The sequence below is a fragment of the Electrophorus electricus genome, chromosome 1, assembly GCF_013358815.1.
Source record: "Electrophorus electricus isolate fEleEle1 chromosome 1, fEleEle1.pri, whole genome shotgun sequence".
In the NCBI taxonomy this organism is placed as follows: Eukaryota; Metazoa; Chordata; class Actinopteri; order Gymnotiformes; family Gymnotidae; genus Electrophorus; species Electrophorus electricus.
In genome coordinates this window covers 21364249-21378696 of record NC_049535.1, presented here as the reverse complement: position 1 = coordinate 21378696, position 14448 = coordinate 21364249, and the positions used below count along the sequence as shown (strand labels likewise).

The 14448-nt window shown below is 51.1% G+C and overlaps 1 protein-coding gene across 1 annotated transcript in view; it reads right to left on the bottom strand.

Moving 5' to 3' along the window:
- unc5a (unc-5 netrin receptor A) overlaps positions 1 to 14448 on the bottom strand; it is a 124977-nt gene that overhangs the window by 3620 nt on the left and 106909 nt on the right. The window contains 7 exon segments of the mRNA XM_035533329.1: positions 1335 to 1378; positions 1380 to 1514; positions 2111 to 2275; positions 3532 to 3681; positions 10372 to 10605; positions 12689 to 12857; positions 13433 to 13520. Of these exon segments, the coding sequence (XP_035389222.1) occupies positions 1335 to 1378; positions 1380 to 1514; positions 2111 to 2275; positions 3532 to 3681; positions 10372 to 10605; positions 12689 to 12857; positions 13433 to 13520 (985 nt within the window).

Genomic DNA, 14448 nt, shown 5'->3' with positions numbered 1-14448 from the left:
GACGCTCTGCTGCGTCCTGCCTCAGTCCCTTTGCGGCTCCTGCTGAAATTTGCGCGTGTGGCCTTTTGTTTCGTGGCTTACGGCCTGACTCGCACGATAAGTGTCAGTGGGTTCAGCGCGGGTTCAGCCTCGGCGAGGCGGCCCGGCTCGTACGTAAGAGCTCAGCACAAAGAACAGGGAAAGGGGAGGGAAAAAAAAATCACACGTTGTTGGAACTGTAATACATCTGGTATTCTATATTAAGTGAGCGTAGGAATAGCTGTGTGACGGCATGTGGGGGGACATCATACCCATGCCCTTTGTCACACCCACTCGTGCTCTGCTGAGCTTCTGTGTTTGTCAATCATGCTAAAGTAAACTAATTGAAAAACTGAGGATGTACGCTGTTCTCACCCCCCCAAAGGACCCTCCGACACTCAGTTGCCTCAAACGTACGTAGCTTCTACATCGGCTCGTGCCGTGGTTTATCTGACGAATCGTTTTGAGTGAATGCCGTAGGGGGTAAAGGCTTGGGAGGCCTCGCCGATACGCTTGCAGCCCGTGACCTTTCCTCCATCGACCTGGCAGAACCTCTCGGATCAAAGCCGATCGATGACAACAAAGCACGCTGCTTCGTTGGGCGGGGGGGGCGGGCGTACCTGGAAGCGAAGGCCGAACGCTCCGGTCGATGGGCCCTATTTTTTTCTCCCCCACTCTTCCCCTACACTCGCTTTATCCCGAACCGCAGCCAGTGCCGGCACTATACTTCCCAGGCCCAGGAGGGAAGCGGCTTTTTCTGAACGGGTCCAAATTCCAAGCTGCCTTTTCCATGGGCTAAATGAAAATGGATTGTTTTGGACCTGAGTGCTAATTGAACCAGAGTCTCACCACTTCAGACTGTAATTAATTGGACCAAGTAAAGCTTATTGGACAAATGAAGTGTACCCATTATGTTTCATTACCTGGAGGAAGTTAAACAGGAGCATAATTAAATCACAGCCTTGTAATTTCCTGTGGACTCGGACTGTGTTCGATAAGCAGCTCAAGGCCGTGTGACGGTGTGTGTGTGTGTGTGTTTGGGTTTGGGTTTGGGTTGGTCCACCCAGATGGAACAGCCAACGTTATACCAGGCATCTACGGCCAACCATACCTGTACAAACTAACCCAAATGTGCTAACGTTGCTAAAGTACCTGTCCAAACTGACCGAAACACACTAACGTTGCTAAGGTACCTCTCCAAACTGACCGAAACACGCTAACGTTGCTAAGGTACCTGTCCAAACTGACCGAAACACACTAACGTTGCTAAGGTACCTGTCCAAACTGACCGAAACACGCTAACGTTGCTAAGGTACCTGTCCAGCTCAGTCCTCTGGGCCAGCAGTCTCCAGTCAGCCCCGTTGGGATCAGGGTGTGTCCAGACTACTGCAGATCTCCTGTCGGATCAGGTACGGGATCTGGAAGGCGCTGGGGCCAGCCAAGGCAGGGGTGCTGTTGTCCATTAGCAGGAAGCCTGTGTCCAGCGGCCTGGTGTCCTGCAGGGCAGAGGAGCACACTGACATGACTGTGTGTGTCTGTGAGAAAACTGTCCACTTAAAACGCTCACTGCTGTGTACCAGGCAGCCTGATTACCAGCCACTACTGCATTTTACAAGATTCCAATTGTTTTTCTATTGATTCATTTGTGTAAATTTCAAAAACTGACTCCTTTAATGTTGTACCTTGCATGTTGTGATATCAGCACAGGACAGAAAGCAGGGGGCCCTACTGGTCCGACGAAACCCAAACCACTGTGGCTTTAAATGCCTCATTATCATTGTAACACAGACCAAAACCTGACTCTCCCCTACACGCCTTCAGGGAGCCAAACAAATCCACATTAAAGTTTTGTGCTGATCAGGCATAAGTGGCGGGAAACACGTTCCTTGCATCTCTGTAACTGTAGTTTGTGATACACTCATGTGCAGCATTAGTTGGCATGAGATGGTCCAATCGGCATACTGCATGGAATGGGTCGCGGTTAGTCCGGCCCAGTTACTGCAGTGGCGCCCTCGTCTCCATCGTGTCTGGAGGGTCAGGAGCACGCTTGGCCAGAGGGTGGGTGTCGGGCAGCGCTACGGCGCAGGCTCACCTTGGAGATGTTGAAGTCGAGGCTGATGCTCTGGCCCTCGCCCTCCACCTGCCAGACGCACAGCATGCACGAGAGCTCGCATGTGGCCGGGCTGAGCCGCTCCAGCGTGAATGTGCAGTGCAGATTCCGCTGGGAGCCACTCCAGATGTGGTAGAAGGGGATCTCCTACACACACACACACACACACACACACACACACACACACACACACACACAGTGTGGAGGACAGAAGCATGGCCTCAGAGCTCATATAACAGGGAAATATCTTAAGAGACTGTTCCCTGCATGAAAACATCAGTAGAGGGAAGGAAAACGTTCCCTGGGACATCCAAGATCATACAAGCAGGCTCCACCTCGGGACCTAGAACAGGCTACGCCTCTAGGCCTAGCATCTTGGGCCCCATCTCTGAAATGTGTACCTGCTAAAGCCCAACACCATAGAGCAGAAAGCCTTAGAGGACACAATCCCATCCTACTGTTGTTTGCAGAGATTAGACTGTCTGACAAAACCTTTTCCCATTTCCAAGCACAACAACAAAGAGCGCACTATCACAGTTGAGACGGTGAGAGCTTCCAAAGGTCCCCTCCTTATCGAGACGACTGTTACCTCAGGATGGCCTGAAGTAAAAGTGAAACAGGATATGATTAATGACTATGCAATTTGGCTTGAAGGCTTTCTTTGCTACTGATAGGACGGAAAATGAAATGTCTGATAACAGTTGAAAAGAGGATTTAGAGGATATACAAGATTTCATTTATAACTTTAGAAACACATGACAATACAAGTTCTCAGTACTTTTTGTTGGTTTTTTTTTCATTTAGCTTTAATTTACCTTACTAGTGATTTCTTTGTTTGACTACGGTGGCAGTCAGTTTTAGCTTTCCTGCAATGCACTGTTCTGTCCTAAAGGGGGAGCTGTTGCACAGGCCGAGTCCAACCAACGCGTGGAGCTCTCGCTACGGCGAACATTACTGACATAAGCGATGAGACGGCGCTGTTTTTACGGCACTTGCCGGTCGCCCTTTAACAGCACAATCGCAGCGCATTCGGAAACAGCCTAATGAGGCCAGACCGAAGAACCATCCAATTAGAGCGCTATGCTCTGTGTGGCCGCGGTGGCCGTAAAGACCCACCGCTGGCTGGGACAACATATCGAGAGCCCGTTCAGGGTTGGGCCCGTACAGGGAGAGCTGATAAACTCCTGCTCGGAGCGTGGATGATCAGGCCGGTGCGTCAGAAGGCCGTCGTTAAAGAGAGACCGGACGGCGGATAAAGGCCGTCTCGGGGGTAAGTGACGGTAACAGGCAGGGTGAGGGAGTCGGGCGTGGAGGGGGCGGCGGGGGTTGAGATCCGAGGAGAAAAGGCTGAGAAGTGAGAAGGAGGGAGATGAGACCGAGAGAGTGAGAGAGCAGAGTCCTACCTGGTAGCCAGTGAGGAGCTTGCTCCTCCAGTGTGTGTGGGGCAGGTCGTGGATGGAGAGGCGCAGGTTGTGGTAGCTGTCCTTGAAGAGCAGAGCGTGCGGTTCGTCGATCAGGCGACCTCCCAGCTGCATCTCCATCTGCATCACCTCCTGCAGGGGGAGCACGGGGGAGGTGAGGGCAGGTCCCGGAGAACACGCGACACAGCTGCCTGGACCTTGGGATGAGGCGTCCCCACGGTGACCGCAGCGAGCCTGTGAGAGCCCGTGTGGACTCCGCTGCACGTAGCGGTGACAGTGAAAAATCACAACGCCCCCCCCACCCCCGTCCTGCTCTGTGGACCGTGAGTGCAAAGCAAAGTCACATCAAGGTCATCCCAAGGTCATGCTGCTGCCATCATTACACTGCAAAAGGAGCCTCCCCCCTGGGTGGGCGGAGGAGGTCTAACATCAAGACTGTGACCCTTGGTCCGGTGCCTCGATTAGCCGGGCTCGCCTGTGCCCAGACCGGAAGGCGCGCCACCAACGGATCGGATTAGCACGTCCAGCTGGCCTTCACACCGTGAGGAACTGCTTGCTCGTGATGTTTGGAGTGGCGGACGCCACGGATTCCAGGATAAGGGGAACGGAGAGCCAGTCCACCGGAGCAGGCAGCCGGAGAGCAGCTGGAGGTACCGGCGTGGATAACGAGCGTATGCTCGGGCGGCCCAGCGCGCGTGGTCTGGGCTCGAGGAGCGGCTAAATGAGACGGAGAATCTCTGTGATTCTTATCTGCAGTGAGATTACATTTTCTTCACCTCTTTGGTGCAGGCTACACCGATTTCAATTAAAACGAGCCGGGGACCCGGTAATCACCTGTTGGCCATGAGGACGACCCCGTCTGTGTGACTGAAATTCCCTCTCAGGTGGCCGTGTCCTAGCTTGTAGCTGGCGTGCCCTCTCGGACCAGAGCCGCCGGTCTCTGAGCGATACCCTCATAGCAGCACAAGTGCAGGCGTCCACTGCGGCCAGGCCTCCTTCACATAACACTGGCAGCGTTTTACGACATCATGCGCCCAAACATAAAAGCTCCCCAAAGACCACAGAAGATGAACTCGCAGTTTGTGTGTTTGCTTTCGACATATGGTTTAGACAGAGAGAAGAATGGTCTCTTATACGCCTCATTGTCTTCTTAATAAATTACTTTGTGCCGAGGGACATTTACAGGAGGAAAACAACAGAACTCCGTAAAACTTTATTCAGTCGACCAAAGGCAAGGCGCTTGATATGTGTGCTGGTGGATCGGGGTGGGGGGGGGGGGTGCGTTATTTGTCTCTGATTTACGCAGCGGTGCAAGTGGATGAGGACGACGAGCTCTATGCCTGCCTAGAAACGCCGCACTCTTACCTTCGCGACGCTGAGCGTGGAGCAAAGACAGAAAGGAAGTGGGTTTTTAGAACTTTACTCCGAAAAGAGAGAGGAAGATGGAGAAGGAGAGAGAGAGAGGGAGAGAGATAAGAGAGAAGAGATAGAAAATGAGGTACCCAGAGAGGGAGATGAACACAGAGGGAGAGAGAGCGCGATATGGAGGAGAGGGACCGTAATGTTTGTGTCCGGAGGTCAGGAGGCTGCTAGGCTTTGGAAGGGAGCGATAACTGGATTATAGGCCTGGTCGCGCATGCCGCCGCCTCCTCGTCCGGCTGCCTCTGCCGCTCCTCTGAAGGAGCTCCGCCTGGGAATTGGAGAAACTCTCGTATAGTTAATCTCACCTCTCTGCCTCTGACAGAAGGAGGTTAGCCACCGCGCCCGACTCTCCACCCACAAACCGTGGAGATGAAGGGGGAATCAGCGCGCCCTGCACAGACGCCGAGCGCGTCTGCTGGTATTGCTGATGTCCTTTGGATGCTTTTAGAATGTTGCACCCTTGTGCAAAGATGGGAGGTGCTGATCCTAAATCAGTATTTCTACTCGGACCCTTATGAATGAGTGTAAAGCCTGCACCAGAAAAAACAAGATTCACCGCTGAGAGCAACAGGAAATGGCCATGATGTCACTTAAAACCAACAACACAGCAATTCCAACTGTTCTGATAATATTGTTACGGAACGGAAGGATTTCCATCATGGCGTTTTATTTTATTTTTTTCCTCCGCAAAATGGATTAATGTGATCTGTGCAAACAGCGAAGACTCAACGAACCCAAACGACACTCGAGATAAATAAACACCTTTGCGTGGAGCTGACAAGCGTGTCTCCCAAGCCAGCGACGTTCTGAACGATGACGTCGGGTTGCCCACACGCGTTCGTTACAAAGACGTGTTTGCACACTTAACGGTCCCCTCTAGTGCCGCCACGTCGCTTTAATTCTCTCTGTGTTTCTCTTCATCTATAAACGGTTCTCCCCGTCTGTCTGCCACCATCTTTCCATCTCTTCCCTGCCTGTTTTTTCTCTCCATCCCTCCTTCCATTTCTCTCATTCTTTCTCTCCCTCTCTCTTTCTGTGATAGAGAGAGCCCATCACCCAGTCTTCCACCTGGTTTATAAGTCAGAATGTGAGCAGGGTGGCAGCTGCAGTAGAAACACACACACACGTGCGCACGCACACATTGTTTGCAGGAGGAAGATATGCTTTGCACTTCATAAATCACAGTGAAAAAGTAAGTGCATCACTGGCAACGTGTCATTTCTCTGTTTCTCCTTGCCCCTCCCGTGTCTCATTGCTCTGTCTCTCTGTCTGTCTTCCCCTCTCTCTCTCTCTCTCTCTCTCTCTCTCACACCCTCTCCTTCTCCACGATGAAGCTGACTGTCTTGTTAAACTTTACATCACCGATCAAAGCAGGAGGAATTACACAGCTGATCTGGCACTTTCTGACTGCTTTCTCTCACTATAACACGCACGCACGCACACACACACACGCACGCACGCACACACTCACACACACACACACACCCATCCACACCCACAGCCAATTACTCTGTTTTGAGACAAAGGTCAGAACTAAAAGTGCAAGTGCATGTACACCCCCCCCACCCCGCCACACATATACTCTGCTAAGTCAGCAGATATGAAACAGCAGACATTACCCAGAGATTCAGAGCAGTCGCAGGGAGCTAAAAAACCTCCATGGGCCTCTCTCATCTGCACTGCAGACATGCACTAACGCAATGTGAGGGGAGTTACGGGGGTCACTGCCCAGCCAGATGGAAAACAAGTTTCAGAATTTACTACTGCATAAGACATCAGCACTTCATCACCGCACCCCCCCTGCAGTCCTGAGCACAAGCGCCGAAAGACATCGAGCGTGTCAATAACAGAGGTACGGCCAGAGGGGCTGTTTGCCTGTGAAGACTGCTATGCTAACTGCCCCAAAGGAACAAAGGCGCATCAGAGTCTGAAGACATCAGAGACAATCATTACGGGTGGTACAGGACACGTGACCTGCATGCGCACTCACACACGGGTGCCTCTGTTGACGAGGCGCGTTCAGGGACGTCACTCGAGCCAAGGCTCGGATCTGACGCAGCGGGCCCCTCTGACGCTGTCAGTGTCCGGAACACGCTCGCTTCAGACAGAAACCAGACGGGCTTGGTTCAGCTTGACAACGAAAGCGTGGTTCATTTTTGGGTCCGGTAGCTGAGTGTGTGTGTGTGTGTGTGTGTGTGTGTGTGTGTTTATATGTGTGTGTGGGGTGGGGGGGGGGGGGGGGGGGGGGGGGCTCCAGGTACGAGAGAAGGGGGCTGCACATTAAATATTGATCTAATTGGTCCCGTGAGGCTGCCAGCATATTGAGAGCGTCTGCGTTGAAATGCCACCTCGCTCCCAGGTGTCACGAGACACTCGAGATCAAAGCCAGACGCGCCGTTTTTAATCTCCCTTAATTGGGAGATGAAGGGCAGCTGCTCCTGCTGAGCTGTGGGTCTGAATGACAGGAGTGGGAGACGGAGGGAGAGAGAGAGAAAACACTAGAGCAACTAAAGAAACAGGTAGCGAGGTTTTGAGCTTGAGTAAATACAAAAGCTTGATGGCATCCGCAGTGAGGGGGGGGGGTTTGTTTCAATGCCGGAGCATTATGATCTTTTAAGCTAATTTGGTGTCACGGTGAGACGCAGCCGTGTGCGCACAGCCGAGCTCGCCGTGCCCGAAGGCAACCATTACAGTCCATAACGCAATTAACGCATCGCGGACGAGGACGAGGGCAAAATGATGTCTCCTCATTGCTCCGTCTCCCGTTATCTGTAGCGCTAATTCCACAACACTCTTACTGGCAGTGATTAGCATAATAATCCAGAGACAATCACCATTAATCAGGGGCCGTGTCTCTCCGGGAGGCCAATCAGAGAGGAGCCTGTCGCTCTAAGCCCGGGGGGTCTGATTCTTTGGAAAGTGTTCGGTGCACCTGTCAAGAACATCACCCCCTCCGGAGAGGGCGACACGAGACCAGCTCAGGCCCACGGTGATCAGCACAAACGTGTCGGAGGCCTGCTGTTTCTATCCAAGTCACAGAGCAAAGAACTGCATCTCTAGACCCCGCCTCCATCCTGCTGTTCTCTAGACCCCGCCTCCATCCTGCTGTTCTCTAGACCCCGCCTCCATCCTGCTGTTCTCTAGACCCCGCCTGCATGCTTGCCCTGTGGGAAGTGCTGGGACAACACCAGCCCCCAGCACCAGAGCTGTAATTCTCCCACCTCCGCATGGCTAACTGTTCCATTTAAGCACACCAGGGCCTTTTCTGGCTCTCTCCTCAGCCATCCCCCTCTCCCTCTCTCCCCTCTCCCCTCTCCCCTCTCCCTCTCTTCGTCTTTGACCATCACTTCCTGCTTCTCTCAGTTCTTTTCTTCTCATCTGCTGTTCACCTTTCCTCTTCACACACTGCCTTTCTATCCCTTTCTCCAGCTCTCTCCCTCCCTCACTCTATCCCTCCCTCTCCCAACTCTCACTTTCTCTCCCTCCCTCTCAATTTTTTAATCCAATAAGCCTGACCACGTTTACAATTTTTATTTACAGTATTGCCAAAGCAATATTAAAACAAGAGTAAACATTTACAATCAGATTTGTATGAACTCTATGTCAGTAATGAAAACATTTGTAATCAGTGTGAAAGAATGCGTCAAGTGTGTGTGTGTTGTGTTTGGGCGGCTCCGTCTCTGCCGGTGTCACTGTGGCACTGCTGGCTAGGTCTCTGCTCTCTGGGCAGCCATGCTTTTTCTTACTAGCCGGTCTGAATGGCCGCGCTGTGCTCCCTGAGCCTGTACTTTGTTAGCGTGGTTCTGAGTTTAATATCAGTGACTGTGAGCAGGTAGTCTATAGTGTTAGTGTTTGTTAATGAACTCGGTGAACAAGACCATCTGCTTTGGGGCTCTTTTCTCTGCTCAGCTCTTGGCATCGCATTGGAGGGCGGGGGGCTGCTCTTTTAAATGTAGCCAGTATTTAATAACTCTTTTTTGAATTTTGAGTAGTTGGGGAAATTGGCCTCATTGCTACTGTTTTTTGTTATTCTTGTGCACTCACAGACTAGTTTTATAACATTCAGCATTCATAATTTTAGCTGGGTGTTTGTTCCACTGGTTCTCTTTGATTTGCGAGTTCCCCCACGCCTCACCACCACAGAGCACAATTTGTTCTTTAACCAACTGAAATAATTTGAGCCAAATATGAATTGGTGGTTGAATGTGCCCTTTAATTGCATAGAATGTCCTGCATCACTTCATTTATTGGAGGATTGAAGTGTCCAGTCAAACTAATCTTCATTCCTAAATTATTACAATATCTACATGTTCCTAATTTTTATGACTCTAATGTGAAGCATGATGTGTCTTTTTTTCAATAATTGTTTTGGCCCAGGCCTGGCGGTACTTCTCCAGTGGGTCCAGGGCCCGGGCCTGGCGGTACTACTCCAGTGGGTCCAGACTCTGCTGTAGCTTCCACTTAGTGGCAGACAGCAGAACCAGACGAGAACAGAAATTTGCTTTTTGAGTCGTGCAGAGTGAGACCAGCTGCTGCAGAGCATTGGACAGTGGTGGCCAATTCACTGATATAGATGTGGAATAATGTCAGGCCTAAACAGAAGCCTTGACTCACTCCACACTCCAGAGAAAAGAAAATAGTCTTTTGTTGCCAATCTTTATACTGCACTTATTGTTTCAGTACATGGATTTAATCTCTCTCTCTCTCTCTCTCTCTCTCTCTCTCTCTCTCTCTCTCTCTCCCTCTGTCCATCTCTCCATCTCCATCTTTCTTTAGGTGAGGCTCCTTGGCAGGCAGTGAGAGGCTGGAGTGACGAGTGGTCAGTGCTGGTCCCTCATACAGACCACAGGGCAGGAGTCAGAGCTGCCCTTCCTTTCATTTACTAATTAAGCATGCAAATGAAATCTTAACAGGCTCCTCAGACACGCCCCTCCAGGGAGCGGCTCTGGTATTAGCTCCTGATTATTCTTGATGCATTCAGAAAAAAATGGGGCGGGGGGCTTGAGCATGCCCACATGCCTCAGCTGAGAGACAGCCAGCCGGATGGAAGACAGAAAGAAACAGAATGGAGCGTAACTTATCACTGCTCAGCATGCAGAAATATCGACCAATCTCCAGGCACCGCTCCAACATATGAACCAATCAACACTCCAATCGGTACTTGTGCTTCTTAGAGGCTACATTCTTGGAGGGGACAATCTTTGATTTAAAGCCAAAGCCAGGAATTCCAGAACCACTGAAGTGGCTGTTTACCTGAAGCTGTGTTTTTTTTTAACTACACTAGTGGTATATGAAAAGTATAAAGAACTTGTCATCTGTCATCTCCAAGAATCAGTGAGAACTGCATACCACATCGACGTCAGCAGGGTCCTGATAGCCCTCGGGTTGGCGACCCCTCACCTTGATGAGGTCTTGTGTGTCATCCGTACAGTAGACGCGGATGCTGTACTCCAGCGTGGAGCAGTAGGTTGGCGCGAACAGCAGCAGTTTCAGCCGCTTGGCGGCGGCCATGCTCAACGACTCTCCCACCAGCGCGAAGCGGCCCAGCTGGCTGGTGAACACGCGGCACGTCTCCGCCTCCAGCTGGCAGTAGTACGGCTCTGGGGCTGGCTCCTCGCCCACCAGGAGCACGTCCTGAACGCATGCACATGCACACACACACACACACACACACACACACACACACACACACAACAAGGTTAGAGCACCAGGCATGCATGGTCAGGGAAAGGGCAGAGGTGAGCGCAGGCTCTTAGGTTCAGGGAGGTTGCTTCTGCAGGATCTGTGGAGCGGATTTAAATCGTGGATTTCGATCTCGTTCTCTTCACTTCACTGAACTGCTGGAGCTGTTTTAGAATTAGCTGGTCTGTTATTAGCCTTATTAGCCACTTGGCTGAGATGCATTATAAATGTTACTTACACACACACACACACACACACACACACACACACACACACGTTTTTCTCTAGGGTATAGGAAAAGTGTATCTGTTCGCATAAGAAAAATGAAAGGGCAAAAGAAATATATGAAAGAATTCTTTGACAATTTCCTCTTTATCTGTTTGATAATGGAGCCATTAAATGAAAAGGCGGGAATAGGGGATTTGCGTTTTGCAGTAGGTGATATTGGAACGGCCGTGATGCAATCACAGTCGGTGCCGGGAGACGCGACCTCATCCGCTCGTTAGCGTCTCCACGGCAACAGTGCGGCCAGTCCCTCACCATTTTACACTTTATCCATTCGTTAATCAATTAGCCGCTCCGGCAATTAGCCGCACCTTTCTTTAACGGCTGCAAGAACGATTTAATTGTGGACTCATGGTGGCAGGCGCCCATGCATCGGCGAGGAGTTCATTAGGCCAACAGCCGGCTGATGTCTCCGACACGCCAGCAACGACAACAGACTCTTCAGACTTCGGAGGTGTATGTAACGCACGGGAGACACATCTTAAGGGGAGGGCTTGTGGTGGGGTCTAAAGAGAATCTCCCACAGCGTCGAGCTGTCCTAATGAAACATGTCGCTCTTCCGTAGCCTGTGGTCAGATCCCATTTTCCAACGGCTCCCCAGAGTGGTTTTAATTAGATGAAAAGGCAGGTAGGACATGCAGTGGCAGTGACTCATCACCGGGACCCGATATTCTGCCGCACCCACCCAGTCGTGTGTCATCCAATCGGCTTCACGGTGGAGGTCCTGTCCCTACCCACCCCCCGCAACTCAGGCTCTGTGGCCAGGAGGACCTGCATCCTGCCGACCAGTAAAACAAGCTGCTATCTTCATCAGGGAAATTAACAGCGACACGCAGGCGTTTTGCGTTCCACCGCGAACAGAGTGCTTTTTCCTTCCATTTCTCTGTCGCTGTTCCAAACGGTTCAGCAGACGTGTTTCGGCCGCAATTCCCCCTCCCCCGAAGCTCTGCGTTCTCTGGAGAAATTAATTGCTCTAAGCCAGTCTGCCAAGACTCTATCCAGGACAAACTTTCCTGCTTCCTGCCTTTGTCTGGGGGTACCTGGGCAAGCGCGGGGCGACCTGTCGCCCGCGGGCTATATTTGGGCTGGCAGATGATTAAAAGTACTCTCCTAACCTCAGCCTAAAGACAGGGCAATTCATTCTGCCGACACCCCTGAGCTGCCACACTGAGGGGCCCTGAATAATTTATGCACTATATCGAACATGAAAGAGGACCTTCGTATGCCCCTCCCCAAGGTCCTTCCTCCTTCTCCCTCCTGTTTCTCCTCATCCTCCCCGCACACCTGGCGCTCTGCTGGCTGGGTGCCGCCTGTCCATGGCCGGCTCATGGTGCGCTCGTTGCTTTTTTGCGCGCGCGCACACAGTTCCGGGATTCTAAGAAGAGTTCTGTTCTTTGACTCGTCAATTCCTGCCACCGTTACGTCCTCGGCAGCTCGCGGTCATCTGACATTCTGTCTAGACCTGTGTCACAATCGTGCGACTCCTGCGGAAGGGGTTAAAGGCGGATGCCTCTGGTCTTCGTGGCGGAGTAGGGGGTCGGTGAGGTATTAAGGGGAGTGCGAGAGAGGGCCGGCGACTGTGCTCTTTATTACTGTCTGAGGGCCTGTCTGGAGGAGCCCACGATGGAGATACTGCTCGTCCATGTGGGATTCAGTCAAGTGGCAAAAGGAGAAAGAGGACCAGTAAAGAAGGGAGGGGATGCAGAGTGGACCGGCTACACACACACACACACACACAAACCAGCCTCACCTCCCAGCTTCCCTCGTAGGACTGCTTCTTCAGCCGGAGGGCCCAATTCTCGGGGCAGGCGTCGGAGCAGTGGTCCATGCTGATGATGACGGGCCGGGTGAGGACCACGCCAGGCGGGCCGCAGCTGACCACGGGGCTCAGCAGGGTCTGACACCCAGCCAGGGGCAGCCTGCAGGGGGCAGCATGTTAATCAGGTTGCGCTACACTGACCGCTAGACTCAATAATTACAATCAGGTCCAGAATAATGATGATAACAATAATCATCATCATCATCATCATCATCATAACAATTACAATCATTGTTATTATTTTTCTTATTGTTGTTGTTGTTGCTGGTACATTCAGGGCCAACAGTGTAGATGTGGTGGATGCAGCTTGAATTGAATAGCAAATCCCTTCTAGTCCTCTGATCTTTGCTGGGAATTTCTGTGTGTGTGTGTGTGTGTGTGTGTGTGTGTGTGTGTGTGTGTGCGCGCGCATGTGTGAGAGATTATGGCTCATTCGAGTGTGTCGCATCAGAAAACACGCACGCAACCTGTTAATTCCTGAAACTAACCAGAAATACTTGCAAGCTCACACGCACACGCACACGCACGCACACACACACCCACCCACCCACCCACCGCCCAGTATGGGGGTATTGAGTTCAAACCCGCCGCGTAGCGCCTGCCAGTTCTCCCCTCTCCTCCACTCCTCTGCCTGTCTGGTGCTTCTCCTCTGTGCTGGACTGAAGCGCGACTCACCTCAGATCTTCCTTCCTCTGCACAGTCAGGTAGATCTCGTAGATCTTGCCTCGAGGAATGGCCTCTGGGGGAATCAGCAGGCTGATTCCTGAGGTAAAGAAGACCAAACAGAGGTCAGAAGGGGCTTCATTTACCAGCACTGGGTGGAGGATGGGGCACCGGCGTCGTAGGGTACATGAGCAGGAACGCACATTCAACGCACACACAACAGCATCGCCCAGATGTGCCAGTCCGTTACCTTTACACATCTGGCAGATGCTCTGATGCAGAGCGACTTACAATTTCAATCAGGTTACACTTGATTGGGAGTGTTAGGAGTCTTGCCCAAGAATACTTATTGGCATCACATGGGGCACTTGCCTGGATGGGGGATGGAACCCAGGTCCCCCCAGGGAGAGGCAGCATTGTACCAACCACTCACTAGAAATAGTCCCAGGAAAAAAACAAAAAACAATAAAACCAACCAACCAGGAGTCCAACTTATCCCTGCTGCTTCCCAGTAGCATCTAGATGTGAAACCAGGGCCAAAACCATTACTGCAGCAATTGGCATTTACATTTCATCAGGTCGGTCTTAAACTGTATATACTGAAATATAACTTAAGTGGAACAAATGAAATTTTCTTTATAACTCTATTTACTTTGTACTTAACATAATCGATGCTTTTCAGCTGTGTGGCTGCTTGGGACCTGCTGTCTTTTGTTGTTTCGTTTTTTGAAATCAGCCCTACATAAAAACATGACCTATTCGACAGTGTGTGCTCACTGTTTACATTTTACTGCACAATACACTGCTGGCTATACCAATATCTCAGGGGGGCTATATGACAATAGGTGGAACAAACAGTGCACTACTGTCTGTTCAAAATAAATGAAAAGAAATATAATCTTATGCATTTGTTGCTTGGTTTTTCCCTGTTTAAATTTACAACATTTAGCTGATGGTTTTATTTATAAAGCAACTTACAATTATGAGTGAGTACAATTGGAGCAATTGAGGGTTAAGGGTCTTGCTCA